Source organism: Toxotes jaculatrix, chromosome 5 (genome assembly GCF_017976425.1).
Source record: "Toxotes jaculatrix isolate fToxJac2 chromosome 5, fToxJac2.pri, whole genome shotgun sequence".
Classification (NCBI taxonomy): Eukaryota; Metazoa; Chordata; class Actinopteri; family Toxotidae; genus Toxotes; species Toxotes jaculatrix.
The window spans coordinates 1,277,879-1,296,412 of NC_054398.1; the positions used below are offsets into that span (position 1 = coordinate 1,277,879).

An 18,534-nucleotide genomic window follows, 5' to 3' on the forward strand; every position below is an offset into this window, starting at 1 on the left:
CACTATAAATTCGAGGGCCTTTGGCCTTTAAACCTTTCCTCCTCTCCTCTGTTTAGTAACTATATCTTATCACACACTGCCCCGTTTTCTGATCTGTTCCTGTTTTAATTTGCTGTTGAGACAAACTCAACACTTCCTCCATGTGCACTCGTTGTTATACTTATTAAAGACGTGTGTCTTTACAGCCAGTCCTGAGTGTGTCTCTTGTGGTGGACTCCCTAAATCCCAGCAGCTCCGCACTTACAGCTACAGTTTCGTCCATCAGGGTTCAAGGTGTAGTGGGAGGCACAGCGACACTGGGCACCAGCGGGCGTGGCCAGGCAGAGGTGGGCACAGTTGCCGTTGTTGTGGGAGCACTCGTTGGTACCATCCTGACGGGAGGAGTGGAAGACCAGGATGTCCAGCATCAGCTCCAGCTGGCCCTGAGGACACGATGATGCCAATCTTTAGTGATCATTCCCCGAGATATTAATCAAAGTCAATAGAAAAACGAGTTACATGAACAATAACAGTAAAAATCCAACATTTTGCTCAAAGAATCTGCTGAAACTTGAGCCATAAATGGAAGTGGTTCCACACCTGCAGCACCACAGTGCGGTTGAGTCCGCTGCGTTTGTCTGCCCGTTCAATGCTGCGCAGGTTAAAGTCTGTCCAGTAGATAAAGTCTCTGTACTGAGTCAGACCGAAGGGGTGAGGGAGGTCGTCTATTATGATCTCCCTCTGAAGGCCTGCAGAAGACAAGACAGCATCCATAAAACCTGTCCTTCATCCTGTCGTCGTCCACGACATCATCATCCAAGCATCAAGCGAAGCTGCCACCATCATTAAAGGTTTGTGGCACTTAGTTTAGCAAAGTAATCAATGACCTGGTGAATGTATCTGTTACAGTTCTAATCCTATTTCCTTCTGTCACTTGTTCAGGTCCAGTCTCTCCTGTTTTAGGCGACAAGTTAAACTCTGTCCATTGTATAAAACACTAGCTCACAGCAACAGCATGAGTCAGCAAAGATTTTGTTTAGTGTGTAACTGCCTGGGTGACAGATTGTTGTTGTGCGAGTCCAAACCTTGCATGTTGGTGCTTTCGATCATGCATGTGTCCAGGTCAGTCCAGTAGAGTCGATGGTCGACGTAGTCGATGGTCAGCCCGTTGGCCCGGCCCACTTTATCCACGAGGGTCGTGATGGTGCTGCCATCCATGTAGGCTCTGGCTATACGAGGCCGACCGCCCCACTCTGTCCAGTACATGTAGCTGTGGAGACCGGACATTGCTTCAGCCTGGGACGCACATGAGCACGTCATACGTCTCAGAAGAGCTGCGGTGCTTTCAGGAAAAGCTTTTTTCTGATAGAACATTTGTTTAATCAGATGCTGTGAGCCAGGATGGAAACCTGTTCCCACTCTGTACCTTTGTTTTTCTAACGTGTGTCTTATGTGATCATAAAATGACATCAGATGCCTCCAGGCGAGCGTATTGACAGCTCTGGGCCATGACATCACCAGGTGAGTGGCATGTGTTAGGGCGTTTGGCACGCCAGCACAGGTACTTTCACACACACACACACACACACACACAGGATCAGAGTATCTGGGGGTGGTTCGGCTGTGGATGAACAGTGATGATGTCGGCCTTGTTAAATAAAAAAAACGGGTTTAATTGCATCATCGCTCGCTCAGCTGGAGGTTATGAGGAAAAAGAGGCGGGACGCTGCCTGTTGTACCTACATACCAACACGGTGACACAGCTACGCTCTCACTACCTCAGACAGAGTGAAGGCACACGCTACATGAAGTCATGTAGCGTGTGCCAGCTCATACCCCTTGAAAGATGTGAACCTCCAGCATAGCGCAGGTGTCTGACAGTGAATCACAGCCACAAGCTGCTCTCATCAGCCGTTCAGCTGTTTGCAGCCACAACTTTTCTATGTAAAGTACTGTGTGTTACACACGTGTCCATGCTGAGGTCACTGATTTTGCACAGCTCAGAAAATGAGGTGAGTAAGTCATGTTTTTAAATGCTGCAGTTGGCAGGCCTACCCATTGGCTGGGTCCAGTGCTAGTGAGCGTGGGTTGTCCAGCGAGCGCGGGTTGTCTAGATCCTTACACACCACAACCTGCCGGTACTGGCCATCCAGGCGGGCCACCTCGATGCGGTTAGTGCCTGTGTCGGCCCAGTAGATGTTACGGCCCATCCAGTCAACCGCCATGCCTTCTGGGTAGTCCAGTCCAAACTCTATGACATGTTCCACTGAGCTGCCATTCATATAAGCTCTGCTGATGGTCTGGAAGAAAGAGAAAAAACTAATGTTAGCGAAAATAAAAATCAAACATGTATTCAGGCTGAATTATGTAACATAAACTTCAGTGAGCTTCCACGGCCCAGCCCACCTTGGCCTGTATGTCAGTCCAATATATTCTCCTCTCAGAGACGTCGAAGTCCAGAGCTGAGGCCTCTTTGACGCCTGTCAGAGGAATGGCCACGTCGTTGCTGTTGGTTCCCAAGGAGATGCTCCTGATGTTGTCCCTGAGGAGGAAATGACATCAGACGTTTTTTTTTCTTTTAAAACAGCTACTTTCATTTTTTTTACAAATTCACAGAGTCATAAAACCAGTGAAGACCAGTTCAGCTCAGGCTGAGATAAGATGGTGTCATGAAGTTCTGAAACCAAATGAAAACTGAGACACTGGAAGAAAAAACAACGGCCATCCATCATCCCTTTGTCTGACTGCTGTTCACTGTGATTAAAATGTCCATCTCTCAGGTGTGATCACTACTTAAAGAAAAAAAATCTAGTTATGATAGAAACTAAACATTCCTGAAGAGCAGCGAACAAAGAGCAGTCTGTTGTCTTTACACACAAAACAGGATGTTCAGTTGTTACATGGCAAGGACACACTACAGAACACAGGCAGCGCCTGCTGCTGAGCAATGCAGGTGATAATAAAGAGTGTTGGCTCTATGGAGAACTGACAGCGGACTGAAGCAGAGCTCCAGTCTGACATGACAGCAGCTCACAGCACTGGAGAGGAAAGAGTCAGCTGGATTTACGCCGTGCAGCGTGAGCAGCACGCTAGCAGAGCAGGAAGAGCAGCTTCACAGCTTATGTGTATGTCTGCATGGGATGCATTCAGGGACTGTACTGACTGTAGGTCATCTGTGGTTTGGCAGCTCTCACACACAATCATGGCAGTGATGTGCATAAGACATAAAAAAATAATGTAGCGTGTACTAGTAGCAGGTTAGAGGATCAGTGAACCGGAGAGCAGCTCCTTTTTAGCTGTGTTGCAGGTTGACAGGTAGGCATACCTGTTGGTGAAGAGCAGGAAGGCCTCGGGCACCACACAGGTCTGCAGGTCTGAGAGCAGCTCCATCCCCATGGGACAGGCACAGCTGACGGCCTGCCGACGCCAGAAACACAGGTGGCTGCACCCTCCGTTGTCCACTGCACAGCCATTTGTACCTGAACACAGTCTGAGGTTTAGTTCATGCCGCAGTTTACTGCTTTAGCTCAGCGTGTTCTGCTGCTGTGCAGAAACCACCCGAGAACCCGTCCTCCTTACCGTATGTCTCTGTCACTTTAGTGGCCTTCAGCCCCATTAAATCTGGCAGCTGGTCGATGATGATCTCTCGAACAGCTGTGACTTTGTGGACCCTCTCGATGCTGCGTCTCTGCCAGTCCGTCCAGTAGATGTAATCGCCCAGCAGAGTGAAGCCAAAGATATGAGGCAGCTTGTCCTCTAGCAGGATCTGTCTGTTACTGCCATCCACGTTGATCACCTGAGACAGGAGCAGACGGAGGAGACAGGGACACTTTTAGAGCTTTTTCAAGGCTGCAGTGAACATTTAAAACTTATTCTTACGGCCTTACATTCTTCACGCTCATAAAAACTGCCAGATTAGATTCTACAACTGTACGGAGCTATAAAAAAAAAAGGTGAAAGGTTCCTCTAACGTCCCAGAGAATGCGATGACAGCTTAACTGAGGTGTCCTTGAGCAAGACATCAAATCTACCTGCTCTGTGGTTGCTATTCTGAAGCTGACCCTGACCTTTTGACCTCCCAGGGGAGGGGTCCATTTCCATCCAGAGAGGTTACAGAAGTGCACATGTGATAGAGAAGTTGTGGGTAAAGAGGTTGAGAAAGTGGTGGAAAGGGAAGTGACTGATGTGGCAAAAGGCTGAAAACGGGGATGTCCACGGGAAGTTAGGTGTCCAAAAATAACCCACATCTACAGAGCAGGACAAAACCATGGAAATTATAAAATAATGAAATAATGGAAAGTTTCTTTAGAGGGGAATTCACCCGTGTCAGAGGTTTACTGTGGCGACCAGCTAAATGTTCAGCTAATGACAAAAAACATCCATCAGAAACGGAGCCCGACCGACCAGCTCTGAGTTCTGATGCTGCCACTTACACAAATGCAAACTCCACCCACTGACTCCTCAAGCATCGGATGTAACGAGCGTTCAACCCTGATGAGAAGCAGAGCTCAGATCTGCGTCTCAGCTGATCACAGCTCAGAACGCAGGGTGAAATGAAACCATGAAAATATGAAGGCATTAATTCCATGGGATTTCTCTTACACACAGGCATATTTTTAATCAGCTGGTGTGTGTGTTACTGTCACGTTTAACCTGCTCAGATTTAATGTAGTTTACAGACATTCTTGTCAAATCGCCATTCATTGGACAGACAGCATTATATCAGCCAGAAATTTCTATGCCGACACAAGTTACACAAAGTGTGTGTGTGTGTGCGCACATATCAGTCACAAGGCATCTATTACTAGGCTGTTGAAAACTGATACAGGCACCCCTGCCAACAAATCCCCCACTGTGTGTGTGTGTGTATATATATGTGTGTGTGTGTGTGTGTGTTTCTCTACGGGTGGATAGCGAGAGCTGCAATTGACAAGGCTGCAATTAGAACTTGCGTCCAGCCCTCCTCCTCACCGCCTGTGCTATTACTGGACTGGCACTGACTGAAATAGACACACGCTTTTATTTTTGACACACTACAGTCATATGCAGCCTGCGTCAGTGTGTGTGTGTGTGTGTGTCTGTATGTCACGCACTGCTGAAGTTCTTCAGCATGCCATGCCAGAGATTTCACAAACCGGAGGAATTCTGTTGGACAGTTAGCTGCGGTATTCATACGCAGCAAACAGAAAGATTAAAAGTCAGGATTAAGTCAGGATTAAGATGCTAACAGTTTGTTAAAGCGCTGCCTGGGTCGTACAGTGTGTGGACGGGAGGGGAAAAGGCCACGATCAGGGCTTTAGCATGTTTTTGGCTGAAACACAATGCAACCGTCATCATGACCCACACGATGTGTTTTCCAATAAAACAGAGGAAAAGATGACTACCTTTAGCTTTTTTAGGCCGGTACTGATGCCAGTATTTGAGTTGAAAAAAAAATCGAATGAATCATAAAAACACACTTTTAATGAGGATCCCTTAAATTTTGTTCTCAGAGATCTGGGACCAAGATATGTAGTGAGTGGCTGGCTTTTTCCCTGCAGATCCGTGTGTGACTTACCAAGAAACACTGAGAGAACAGGAGTCTAACTTACAGGAGCAGAGAACCAGGACGGGCTTAATGTTTATGAGTCATTTTGCTTCTGTTTTAAGAAGTATGACTGTTCAGATAACATCACTACGTCAGAACAATTACCAGCCTGTGACATTGTGCTGATGTGCTGTAGCCTGTGAGGCTGTGGTGGTGTCTGTTTTCCAAACTGCAGTTGGTTCCGTTGAAGTTTTTCAGAATTTCTTCATTATTTTTCAGACAAATAAATAAATCTTAACAACCTAATCCATCGCAGTCAGACCAGGCTTGACCGGACCTGATCGGGCTTTTGTTTGCAGACCGTCCCTTGTTCTGAATAACTCCAACCATGTCTTTTAACTGACTGAATGTTTTCTGATTTTCATATTCAGCCTCAGCTTGTTCTAAAAGTTTGTGATATTGGACTGACAGGCAGCCGAGGCAGGCGGTCCTGTGGACAGCTGTTTCTTGACAAAACGTTAGATGTAAATTGCTCTAATGTGTCCTGCTTTCAGCAGACAGCAGCCAGGGCATGACATGTTTGATAACAGCCCTCCACAGCTTCACGTGTGACTGAAGTGCTACAATAACTTCCCAGTTTTGTAAAAGCCTGTATCATAGTATTATAAACCATTGTTCAGTGTTTTGGTTTCTGATAAACCTGTCCTTCTTGGATCTGGACGTCCTGGATTGTCTCAGATATACCTGAAACAACACGCCGCCACCAACACAACCCCTCCTGTCCCTTCACTCAAGAGTTCCAGCCTTACCCCCCAGGTCCACACCTACAGAGAACAAAGCCCTGCAGAGGGAGACCAGAACTTTACTTCTGTGGCACCTCCTGGACACGTCTCACTGAGACACACTTCACGTAGGACAATCTTATCTATTACTGATTTGGATGGGCAATATAGTTGAAATTAATATGAATAATAATTTTGTTATGATACTGAAAAAAAAATAAATAAATAAAAAATTATATATATATATATATATATATATATATATATATATATATATATATATATATATATATATATATATACAAACACACACGTTTACCACATGTAAAACAAAGTTCTCCATGATTCATTCTGTAAATTACACTTTAAAATAAAATGAAGATATTTAAAATATGTATGACACAACTGAATCCTAGTTACAGATGTGCTCATTTTCCTAAAATGTCTGCTGATTTCGGTCCTCATAAAGATATATGGACAAGTACACACACACACACACACACACAAACAAACATATACTTTCACCCAAATATACAGAGGAATGATAAACTGGAGACAAAACTACTTCAGCCTTCAACCCAGAAATAAACCCGACTCAAAAACACTCCAATATCCTTCCACTGGAAACAAAAGGAACTGACTGCAAAGAAAAGGGAGTCTGAAAAGAGATGGAACCTCTCCAGTGGAAAAACATTTCATACCGACTCCACAAAACATTTGCTCACATGTGCCATAGAGTTTGATTTTATTTTGTCATCAAGAACCAACTCTTGTCTTGTGCTGCCATAAAGCAGAGGATAACATCCAGAGCAAAAGAACTGGAATCAGTGTTGTTGCTGTGATGAGCAGCAGAGATCTGTTTAGTGAATACTCATTTAAATATCCATTCAGGGGGCGGGAGGGTGAGGGGGCGAGCAAACAGAAAAAATAAACCATTCACTTTGATGGGCCTCTGATCCGAGGGAGGTTCCTGACCCCTCCACAAAAAACCTATTCATTTATCACTGTGACACAATTAGATATGGCCATCCCAGTGAAAAGATGGCAGAGAGACTCTCTTTCTCTGCCCTCTCCTCCTCTCTTGCTTGCTCTTTCTCTCCGCTGGCTTTTTCAGGAAGAATTATGCACTGGGAGTGTGAATTTTTTTTCTTTCCCTCGTCTTTTTTTTTTTTTTTTTTTCCCCATTTTGGGTGTGAGAACGTCTCATTTCTTGATGGACACGGTGGGAAAAAAGGACAAAAAGAGAGAAAGAGAGCAAACAGAAAAGTAACAAAGGTCTCATCGGACACGCAGGGAGAAGTCAGACCGTCACAGGACAGTTCACATACGCTCACACACACAGATATTCTCTGATAAACATAATGAAACACAATGGATGAATGGAATCCTGTGGAAAACAGGAGAATCACCCACAACCTTAATGCCGTACACCAACCAGGGATACTCTGCTTACTGTGTGTCCGTATGCAAAACTCCCATCTGCTTCTATTATTTCCACTTTACAGCACAGGATCACCTGACCTCACCGGCTGTGGGAGGCCTACAGAGAACTGAGGCAACCGGAGATTATTTTCAAAGTCCACTGATGATTAATCGATTTAGTTAATTAGTAATTTAGTCTGTAACATATAAGAAAATAGATAAAAGCAACAGAGAGAAGCTGCAGGCAGTGAATGTTTGCTTTGTTTCTAAATACATCATGTTCATTATTGACTGATCACCAACAGTTTATCAACTGACTAATAGATTAGCTGTCAAATCGTTCCCGCACTAAACTGCTTTGATCACAGTCGGATATTTATTCATAAGAAAAGTACTGAAAAGCGAGTCTGAACATGAAGGGAGCGTCTCTGTTTAATATGAGCTCTGTACAGATTCATGGACATTTATCAGCAACGGACATTAGAGATGTCTGAGTCATGCAGATTACAGGTCTGTGTGTTTGATGCTTGTGTGCTGTGCACTAATAAAATACAGAATAAGAATAATGTGTTTCTATGCTCAGGGTCTTAAACTAGACTTTTTTTTTAACCAGCCGTTGAGCCAAAAACATAGTAAACTAGATTCATACAACAACAACAACAACAATGTATGTAACCAGAGTACATAATTCTTTTTAAAGGATTCAATTTCCTCCCATCATACAGATGTTTTTACTCCACATATGTTCGCTAACACTGTCATTCATTAAACAGGATTAAAAAAACATTTACACCCCTCAGTTCATAACATATTAATGACCTGACCCCAAAGCTAAGGCGTGCTGGTGCGCAGTCAGAACACACACACATCCATGAAGACACAGTGCGATCTGTTTCCTATATAAGCAAACAGAGGACGTAAAGACACCCTGGGATTGTTTACTTGTGTGTGTGGGCGTTTCATAATGGGAGCATTTCTCAGGAATGTGCAACCTGAGACTAAACCAACGTGCGACACACAATGCACTGAACTCATCCACGAAGAAACCTTGCTGATAATAATAGCAGCCACCACTGAGTTCCAGTGACTTTTGGATGTGTGGCCATAAATTTATTGCTTTCTCAGCTACTCACCTTTAAATGCTAAGAGTTTCTATCTTCAAGCACGTTTTTCTTAAAAATTCCTATAAAATAATATCACTCCATCTCACCCCATAACCCAGTTCCACACAGAACTGGTCGGGTTCAGGGTCACGCTGCTGCTGTAACTCCTGAATAGGTACATGTTAAAAGATGAGCCATCGGTCATCAAACCACAACCTAAACTTCACTCAAAACTTAAATCTGATCACAGAACAATAATCAAAACAACCTGCTGCATTATGCAGCAGGCGTCTGCTTCCACTGGAACATTGGACTGTTTGAAACATGACACACACAGATGACACAATCAATACCAAGTTATTTAACAACCATAAAAAAACCCAATATGAGGCAAGTACATGGTCAAAAAAATCTCAATCGCTCACTGCACTGATGCACAAACACGTCCACTGACTGTCTCTAACACGTCCTAAAATAAAAAAGACATTTACCTAAAGCTCCATACAGCTCATTTCCAGTTCACAGCTCCACAGGTTTGACTCATTTGCTTTTAGTTGTAGTTTGTAATTATTCAGCTTTAGGAGGCAGCAACAGGCTGATTGATTCACCTTCAAGTTAGTGTCGAGGGATTTCTAACAAAGGAACAAAGGTTTATGCCGGATCGGCCAAGTTGATGTTAAGATAATTTTATCAAAGTAAAGGATTAAGGAACCATTTTACTATTCACAGGCCTCTGATTTAGTAAGAGGAAGTCCAAGCATGACCCTGGTATAATTAGCAGTAAAATAATATTTGTTTCTATTATTTTATTATTACTGTCTGTTGTCTGGTGTTTGTTAAGGGATTAAACCTTTGTTTCCTGTTATTTTTGGTACATTTGGTCTTATACACATTGGATAATGCCACTGCTGTAAACACTGTGCATTATCACAATTAGAACTGAGCAGCGCCTGATAATTCCACTGAAATTTCAGAAAACATTTGCTTATCAAAAACAGAAGGTGTTTTTAAGTGTCTTTTTACAGATTTGTATGGAGCCGAGGGAACATGCAGAGTGACGCCTGCTGTACCTGAGATCATTTCACTTCTAACACTGACTTAGATTCAAAGAAAAAAAGACGAACCACTGTATTTTGTTTGTTTGCAGTTTTACATGCAGTTTTTGTGCCTGGACAACGGGTGATGTGTTAGCGCTGGTTTAAGGTCTGCCAGAAGTAGGTCAAAGGTCACGCTGTCCGACCACATCGGAAATCAAAAGGTTTTGTTCAGTACACCTGCACTGGAAAGTCCTTCCATCAACAATCATGGCGTGAAGTGGGTACGAAAGCTACAGAAAACGGACAGAGACAGACACCTCACATCTGCTGTGAGACACATTTCTAATATAAGTAACAACAAAACCAGTTTAAGCCAATTTTCATGGACCTGAGCATAAATTCTGTCTTATCCACATGGGACGCAGCAGAAACAAACACACAGCTGTGGGCTAGTAGCTGCTATTGCTCGCTCACCACAACAGTGCTTACATCAGACCGCAATATTACCATTCTAATAGGATACATAAGATCAGCCACAACACACACGCACAGATGTGGGCCAGAGGCTGAGCTCCCAGAGGAAATGAGACATGCAGCTACAGTCACTTTGCGGTAACAGGGATGGGGGAGTGCATGCAGCAGAGAGACAGACAGAGGGAAACAGGACGGAAGAAGAAACAGGAAGGAGAGGGAGCTGGCAGGACACTGTGGAAACTCTGTGGAAACTCTGAGCAGCAGCAACAGGTGTTTCTGTTATTTCTCTAACCTGTGAGCTACACACAGTCTGCTCCATCAGGATTTATGAAAACACGTCAGAGCAGGGTCATGAGTAGAGATGCACCGATCCACATACTTTCACTTCCAATCTGATCCCGATACCTGAATTTGAATATCTGCTGATATGATACTACTCCAATACCAGAGCTCTGTTTGCTTTAATATTAACAGACACACAATAGTTTCAATACTGTCCTGTGCAGTGCGGCAGCACCACACACTCAGACTCACTCACTCAGACTGATACAGACGAAAACACTCACACAGACACACATTCACACAGACTCACAAAGACCCACAGTAGCACAATAACTCACACAGGCGGTAGCGCAATGCACCACTCTCGCGATTTCCCGCAGGGGAATTGTCTAGTATCATTATCATTATTGTTGGTTTTATGTGATGCTGTAATGAATCTTCTCTACAAGTGAGTATGATATGTATGAATGTATGTTCCAACCTGAGGTAAGTATAAGGCCAGAGAAACAGGAAATCCTGTTAACAGTTAATATTTATTAAATTCAGCAGATACCCATACAGGGTAACCTTCTCTTAGACTGCCCCTCTCCTAATGAAACTGAAATAAAAAGCGCTGCTTGATCTGATCAGCACAGATGAAGTATACTGGCTCTGTAGCAGCAACAAATCAAGGTTTTTCAAATCTCAAACATCCCGCGGGCCGGAAGCTCACTCACGGTTCATGTTCTTCCAGCTGTACCTGGAAGGGACATCAGTCTGTGACTGATATGTTGTTGCTGTGTGAATTACCTGGATGACTCACCTGTTATGGTGTCCCGCTTTGGTTTATCGTTTGTGTGTAAAAGCTAATAGCACGACCGATGCTAATGCGCTAGCCCGTCAATGGGATTCTCCATATTATGTTAGCATCGAGCTAATCGCTACTTATTACCACTTGTAGGTCGCGACGGAGCTTCCGCTCCTCGGTACAACGGCTTAGCCAACATTGTCCGTTGCAAACATTGCCCGTTGCTGCCTTACTTTGTTGTGTTTCTAGTATAAAATATTTCCACACAGCGACATGTTGCGCTGAAAAGTTGGTTAGCCACGGTGCTGCTCAGTGCTAGCCTGCTAGCTGGCTGCAAACTGTGGAATGGATTTCCTGAACGGGGGCGTGTCTCATTACTCAGCGTCTCATTGAGACACGCCTCCGTTCAGGAAATCCAGTCCACAGTTTGCAGCCAGTTAGCAGAGCAGCCGGCAGGGAATCACCTGAGGAGCCATGTTAGCGGACACTGTGCCGTGTTAAAATACTTCAACCGCATCTTTGCAAGCAAGTGAAGAAATAAACAGACGGTAGCAGTTTTACAGAGTGAGTGGCGACTGATGGCCGAACAGTTCGATCCAGCTTTGCTTTTTGTTGGTCGGACACTTCTCTGTGCTTAGATGTTAAACATCAAATTAAAATTGGGAAAACCAGGAAGGCTGAATCCCGAGCTAAGACCAGCATGTGCCGGACTGGTACCAGCGTCATACTTTCACCAAGCATCTCAAGCTGGTTGGTGAAACCAGTGAGAAGACAACTTAGTTTGCTTTGCTGCCTGTGTGTGTGTGTGTGTGTGTGTGTGTGTGTGTGTGTGTGTGTGTGTTTGCCTGTCCTTGGCTGCCTGCTCCATTATCACCACTGCCAGTGTTATAAAGAGAGGCTCCGCCATTTCACAAAGCCGCCTCAAATCGTCTTTCACGGCCTTCGCAGGAGATAAAGCATCGGGGCAGCGCAGAGGCCAATGTCCACACAAAACTTCATTTCACTCTTTTCTCTTTTATCTAATTGATCCATTCAGCTACGCAGCGTTTGCCAGGCAGCTATCAGAGGCCGAGAGGACCTGAGTGAAAACACTCGTCTTCAGTGTTGTTTTAGGAGAAGCACTGAAGGAGAAAGAAAGTCAACACCCACATGACGCATTTGTAGTTAAAGGTAATTTTCCCTTCATGCCTTTCTGCTAGTTACATGTTCTAATGTTAAATATTATTCTGCACAGCCCATGTCCTGATGCAGTAAGTCATATGTTCATTCTGTCATACACCATATACACTGTATTTATAGTTAACACATTCCAGTTTCAGAATAGTCTTGGTGGTGTTGTGTTAACCCCTGAGCTCCTGCTGCACCGTCATCCTCACTGCTGTGTTTCTGGTGTATACTAACACATGTCTGTGTGCGTTCATCAGTTTTTTAGAGTCCACTGGAAACTTCGTTTTGTAAACTTGTCTCTGCTGCTCCTGTTTGACCAGCTGGGACAACCGTCCACAAAGGCTGGGTAATGTCCACCCCCTGGATTCTGGATTGGATGGTCTCATTCTCCCTGGTCTTCAGCTGGAGCAGAACGTGGAGTGTGTCCACCTGACCGCAGATGTGGACCTCACTCTGAGCAGTCTGCAGCTGCTCCTGAACCAACAGCACCTTCACCGTGAAGGTGCTGCATCAGCTCCTTTTGCAGGGGGAGTTCCTCGTCTGTCTCTGAGGTCTTCATGACACCACATCGTGCTTCTCCTTTGAGCTCCTGGATTTCAGGCTGCTGAGTATCTCTGTTTTGGCTCATGGCCTTTTTCTCTGTGTTATATTTTTCATCCAGGGCTCTGAGTTGCTTGTCTTTAGTGTCGACTGTTTTTTAGTTTTTAAGAAGGATGACTTCCTCTGGGTCTTTCAGTTTGTCACTATTGTCCAAATGACTCCTCCATCTTAACTCCACCTGCTCCTGAACAAACAAGCTATGTTCATTCTGGACCTTTGTGCTGAGCTGCTGAATGTTTCGTTACAGGTCTACAGTCTGCTGCTTCCTGGCTTCTTGTTCTAATTTATTTCATTGCATTCCAGGGAAGAACTCTGTCAGGCCATGGTTTAAACTTAATGCAGCTTTGTCCTGAATTTTATCTTCCAGGGCCTCTCTTCATCAACTAGTGGCCTCCCTATCTGCCTGGTTTTCTTTTTCAGGTTCTCCAGTTGTCGGTGCAGGCCCTGGCTCTCCTTCCAGTCCCTGGACTTGACCACACATCTCTCTAACCTGGGTTCAGAGGCCCTCGATGAGTCTGTGAAGGGCCTGGTTTTCACAGACAGGACTTTGCTGTCTCTTTGGAGGATGGTCTGAGGACAGAGGGTGTCGTAATGCTGCACAGCGTGTTAAGCCACTTGAAGCAAATTTGTGATATTGGGCGATATAAATAAAACTTGACCTGACTTGATTTGATGGTTAGTAGTTAGCTGTGGGTGTGATGTTAGCTATGGTAGCAGGAAAGTTGTGAGTGTCTCCGTCTGGAGCTGGTGTGCTGGCTATGGGAAACCGTCTCGTCCTCTCTGATTGGTTAGCATCACAGCTGAACTGCAGTGACAGTTTGTCGTCCTGTCGTTCGCTCTGAATCACGGTGTTTGTCCGTACAACGTGCGAGGGGTTTTAGTTTGCTAGCTCAGTGGATTTATGTGAGTCAGGTAATGTTACCTTCCTTCAGGAGCACTGAAGGCAGGGGTGTACATGCTTTGCTGTTGAGTTCGACATTCTCCAGAAGAGCTTACTCTACCTTTAAACAAAGCACTTGAGTAAATGCACTTGGTTGCATTCCACCACTGACATTAACACGTGTGTCTCAGTTGGTCTTGTACAGTCTCAGCCTGTTTATCTGGACGGTTACAGAAACAAGAGAGGAGCTGTTGAAACAGCGTGCAGGGCCTTAAGTAGGGTGGCAGCAGTACGAGATTTTCACAGGATGATAACTGTCTCAGAAAATATCACAGTATCACCCAAGGAATGAACACAGAAGTATTTTTGTTGAGCGAACACTTTACTGTGGTTGATACAAACATACATTTACAGTGGCAGCATGTGTACAAAGTCTGACTGACCCTGTCTGTACCTTACGTCACCTTCCTGAGCCGTGTGAGTGAGTGTGCCTTTCTTTAGAGGGTCAGATCAGGGTCACATGTAGCCGGGAGCTGGAATGTGGTATGATATATCATATTAAGTGTTTTAAACATTCATATATTTTTCTCACATGGGATTTAACTTTAAGATGGGAAACTGGACACCTGTCCTCAAGGACAAAGAAATCCTGTGCCACAGATTTTAATTTATTTTGTAGGGAATGGAGATTAGTGATATCAGTCTTGATTCTTTCTGCCATTTTCTCTTCGGTGTGTGTGTGTGTGTCACTTTGCTTCAGGCAGTCAAGGAGGAAAGGAAATGTACGACGCGCAGGTGACATTCTCCATTAGCAAAGGTAATAAGTATCTCTACATGGTGTGATCACCATCAGTTTTCATACCATGGTACCGTGAAACCGGTACACCGCTGCAACTATGCCTGAAGCAGGGGAAATTCCACCATATGCACCTCCCTGCTCTCTGAGTTCCACCTCTAACACACACACACACACACACTCTCCCAAGCAGTTACCATATGGCTCCACAGTGTGACTGAATGGTACTACGCACAGTCAATCTGCATAATCACAACAAAGCAGCTGTTTTGTGCGTGTGTGTGTGTGTGCAGAGAAAAGAAACACATCAGTCAAAGCCGCTCTCTCTCTCACACACTCACACTCACACACACACACACACACACACACAAACACCAAACACACACTCTTTTCAAAAGGAGGGGGCCTGTGGTAACTTCAGAGGGTTTTTTTCCACAGACGAGGGGGGTTGGGTTGGGTGGGAGGTTGCAGAGGGGGAGTCAGATTTCTTTAAAAAAGACTTGAAAACAGAGAGAGAGAGAGAGAGAGAGAGAGAGAGAGAGAGAGCATTTCTCCAGTGTTCTTGGAGAAAGTCTTCTGTCTGCCTCAGTCATTTATCATTCTCTCTTTTCTCGCTTTTCGAAAGTAAAATGTTGGGCGCTGTTCAGTTTTCAGCTGTTTGGCAGGCTTGCTGCACTACACTTGCGCACATACTCACGCACAACATTGTCTGAAGTACGGGCACAATCCAAATATCCGAGTACAGTACATGTACACACCACTAATGCAGTGAGTCATATCAGATATATTCAAGATTTTGCAACCCACTGACACGTCAAAGCAGCAGGGCCTCCAACATGCTGCACTGATTACAACAACACTTTCTTAAACTAAAAAATCAACCGATTAATTAACTGGGGGAAAAAAAATAACCAGTGGAATCACTGAAGACAATGACCTTTGGTCACAGCACCAGCTGGGGGGTAAACGCTTCCTGAGAAAATCCCATTCAAAATGACCACATTTCAAAAGGGAGACTGATTCACGACGTTGAGGTTTGGTTTTATTCGACGCAGCCTTGTAACGGAGCTTCTGAACTCATTATTTCATGAGTAAAAGACAGGTGTAAATCTCCCAGCACTGATCTGATCTGACCACAAATTAAAGAACGTTTTGTCCGGGACTGAACAACATTACAGGCTGTTGGCTGCTGCTGAAACAGGTTTGAAATAAAGCTGTTGTACTGAACGCTGGAGACTGATCTGAACAACAGGCCTTCAGTTTGACCAAAAGAACGGGAAGATCAGGTGTATTACAGTCGACATAAGATGGAGTTTTAAGGTTTTATGGCTCTCATGATGCCCTGTTTACTGAGTTTTATAACCAGTGAATAAAATAAACTATAAACTGCAATTTTATTGAATTTCTTGGCTTTAAAACGGATTAAATTTAAAGGCATCACATATCAGTATAATCAGATATCTGTAAAAAACTCAGACCTGGCTGAGTTCTGACACGTGATTTAAAGGTTTTCGTATTTTCCTAAATTCTAATCTGTTGAACAGTGATTTACATGACTACATTAAATTGACTGAATATAGCAGAAAGTGCTCTCTAACGTGTGGAGGCTTTTCCAGTTATTGTACATGGTAACTTAGCAGGTAACCTAGCATGGTTACTTCATGAGCGCACCTAAAGATTATTTTCATTATCAGTGAATCTATTGTTTTCTCGATTCACTGATTAATGTCAGAAAACACTGAAGAATCCAAATACACAAGGTGATGTGTTCAAAGACACTGTTCTGTCTGACCAACAACTCAAAATCCCAAACATATTCAATTCACTACACTTATCCCAATACATATTGATTAACGCTCCTTTGTTCAATCGATCAGTTAATCACAGCAGCTCTAAAAAATAAAGCTACAGAGTTGAATTCTTATTCTTTCAGCTGCTTTCACACTCAGCTCTGTTTCGCCTACGATCTCCAGATTTTAACTTTATGGACAGATTAGTAAACACACGCATTCAGGGTGGGCACCTGCCTAAATACGGGATTAATGAAAGTCAGAATATACATTTAACAGGTCACAGCCCCAACCTGAGTGTGATTATGACAGCTTATAATCTTACAGTGACTGTTCAGCTTTAGTCTTCATCTATGTAATAACAAAAAGTTAGACTACATGTGTGCGCGCTCACACACACACACACACACACACACACACACACACACACACACACACACACACACAGCAGAGGCAGACATACAATGGAAATGTCTTCACACCCAGCAGCAATTTCTTTTCAACAGGATAAAAACAAGGCTGAAACGTGAAAAAAGCCCTTTGAGGCGGGTCCTTTCACCCTGACAGAGAGAGAGAAAGAGAGAGAGAGAGACAGAGGGAGGGAGGGGAGGGAGGGGAGGGAGGGAAGGAGCAGCCACCCCTTTTCAATTGGTAAGCATTCAGCCAGAAAGCTCAGGCATTCACTATTTTGGTCTTCTCTCTTCCTCTCTGTGCTGCTATGAAAACACGTTAACATCAGTGAACTCGTCCGGTTCTGCAGACGCCACAACAATCAACAGACCACAGTGACAACACTGATAAACACACAAAACCAGCAACAATCACTGACAAGCAAGACATGAAGTAAAAAAATAAAAAAAAAAAAAAACAGAGACGCAGAGAGCACTGACAAGCTGAGAGAGGAACAACCAAACATCCAGGGGAGAAAAGAGCTTAAGACGAACATGTGGAAAAAAAATAAGAGCCCTCAGTGTGAGATACGACAGAGTGAAGGAGAATGGAGGAACACCTGCTTTAAAAGCAGCCACAGAAGTCTTGGTGAGAGGGGGAAGGGCAACAAGAATAACAACCACCACCACTACCCCGCCACCCCCCCCACCCACCCCCCAAACCCTGCCTCACTTTGTTGTCCTCTGCTTCTGAGGCTGGGGTGTGGAGACCTCCCGGGCTCTAAATCACACACATTAATGCGACTGTTACTGTTTTCTCAACTGAGGCACATTAACAAAACGTAGGAAAACAGCTACACACAGTGTGATGTGTGTGTGTGTGAAGGCTCCATTCTCTACAGAGTATATTTCTTTTTACGCTGAAGTAAAGTAAGTAAATTAAGGATTCTCCGTTTTCTGGCAGAGACCTGATTCCTGAGGCCAGAAACCTTCACAGTACCTGACTCTGTGATCATATAACGCGACCTTTTGACCTGCATCACCACCCAGCGATGTTTAAAATCTATGTCACAAATGTTTGGGAACAACAAAAGAAGAAAAAAGAAAGAAAACGGGAATATGTGGCTCGTCAGACGAAGGCAGCGTTGGCTGACAACTCTCCAGCATTCACCTCCACCAAACTCTCACACCCAGAGGAAACGCAGTCACGCCAAGCCCTGCCCATTGTTCTGAGGCAGTCTTACTCAAATGACAAAGTGACAAAAAGACAAGATGACAGCTGGTATCACAGAGCCATTTCCTAATATGCTCCCTCCAGCCACTCACCAGGAAGGAGTCACAGCCATAAAATGACCTGCTCCGTTATCACATTTTTAACATTGCTTCACAACACTTCCAGACAGGCACGCTATATTTTCATATCTTTAAGCTGCACCCTAATAACATAATACAGTGCAGTTCTGAGAGCCGTGTGGCTGCAGGTTTTCATTATGCTCATCCAGTGCAGTGGCTGACGTCA

General features: G+C 44.3%; 1 protein-coding gene across 1 annotated transcript in view; it reads right to left on the bottom strand.

The window, feature by feature from the left end:
* Positions 1-18,534, bottom strand: part of lrp5 (low density lipoprotein receptor-related protein 5) — a 52,518-nt gene that overhangs the window by 10,193 nt on the left and 23,791 nt on the right. The window contains exons 12-18 of the mRNA XM_041037667.1: positions 3,559-3,775; positions 3,305-3,458; positions 2,386-2,521; positions 2,035-2,279; positions 1,065-1,249; positions 580-728; positions 245-422 (exon numbers count right to left, since the gene is read on the bottom strand). Coding sequence (XP_040893601.1) covers positions 245-422; positions 580-728; positions 1,065-1,249; positions 2,035-2,279; positions 2,386-2,521; positions 3,305-3,458; positions 3,559-3,775 — 1,264 coding nt within the window. The remainder of the gene's footprint in view (positions 1-244; positions 423-579; positions 729-1,064; positions 1,250-2,034; positions 2,280-2,385; positions 2,522-3,304; positions 3,459-3,558; positions 3,776-18,534) is intronic.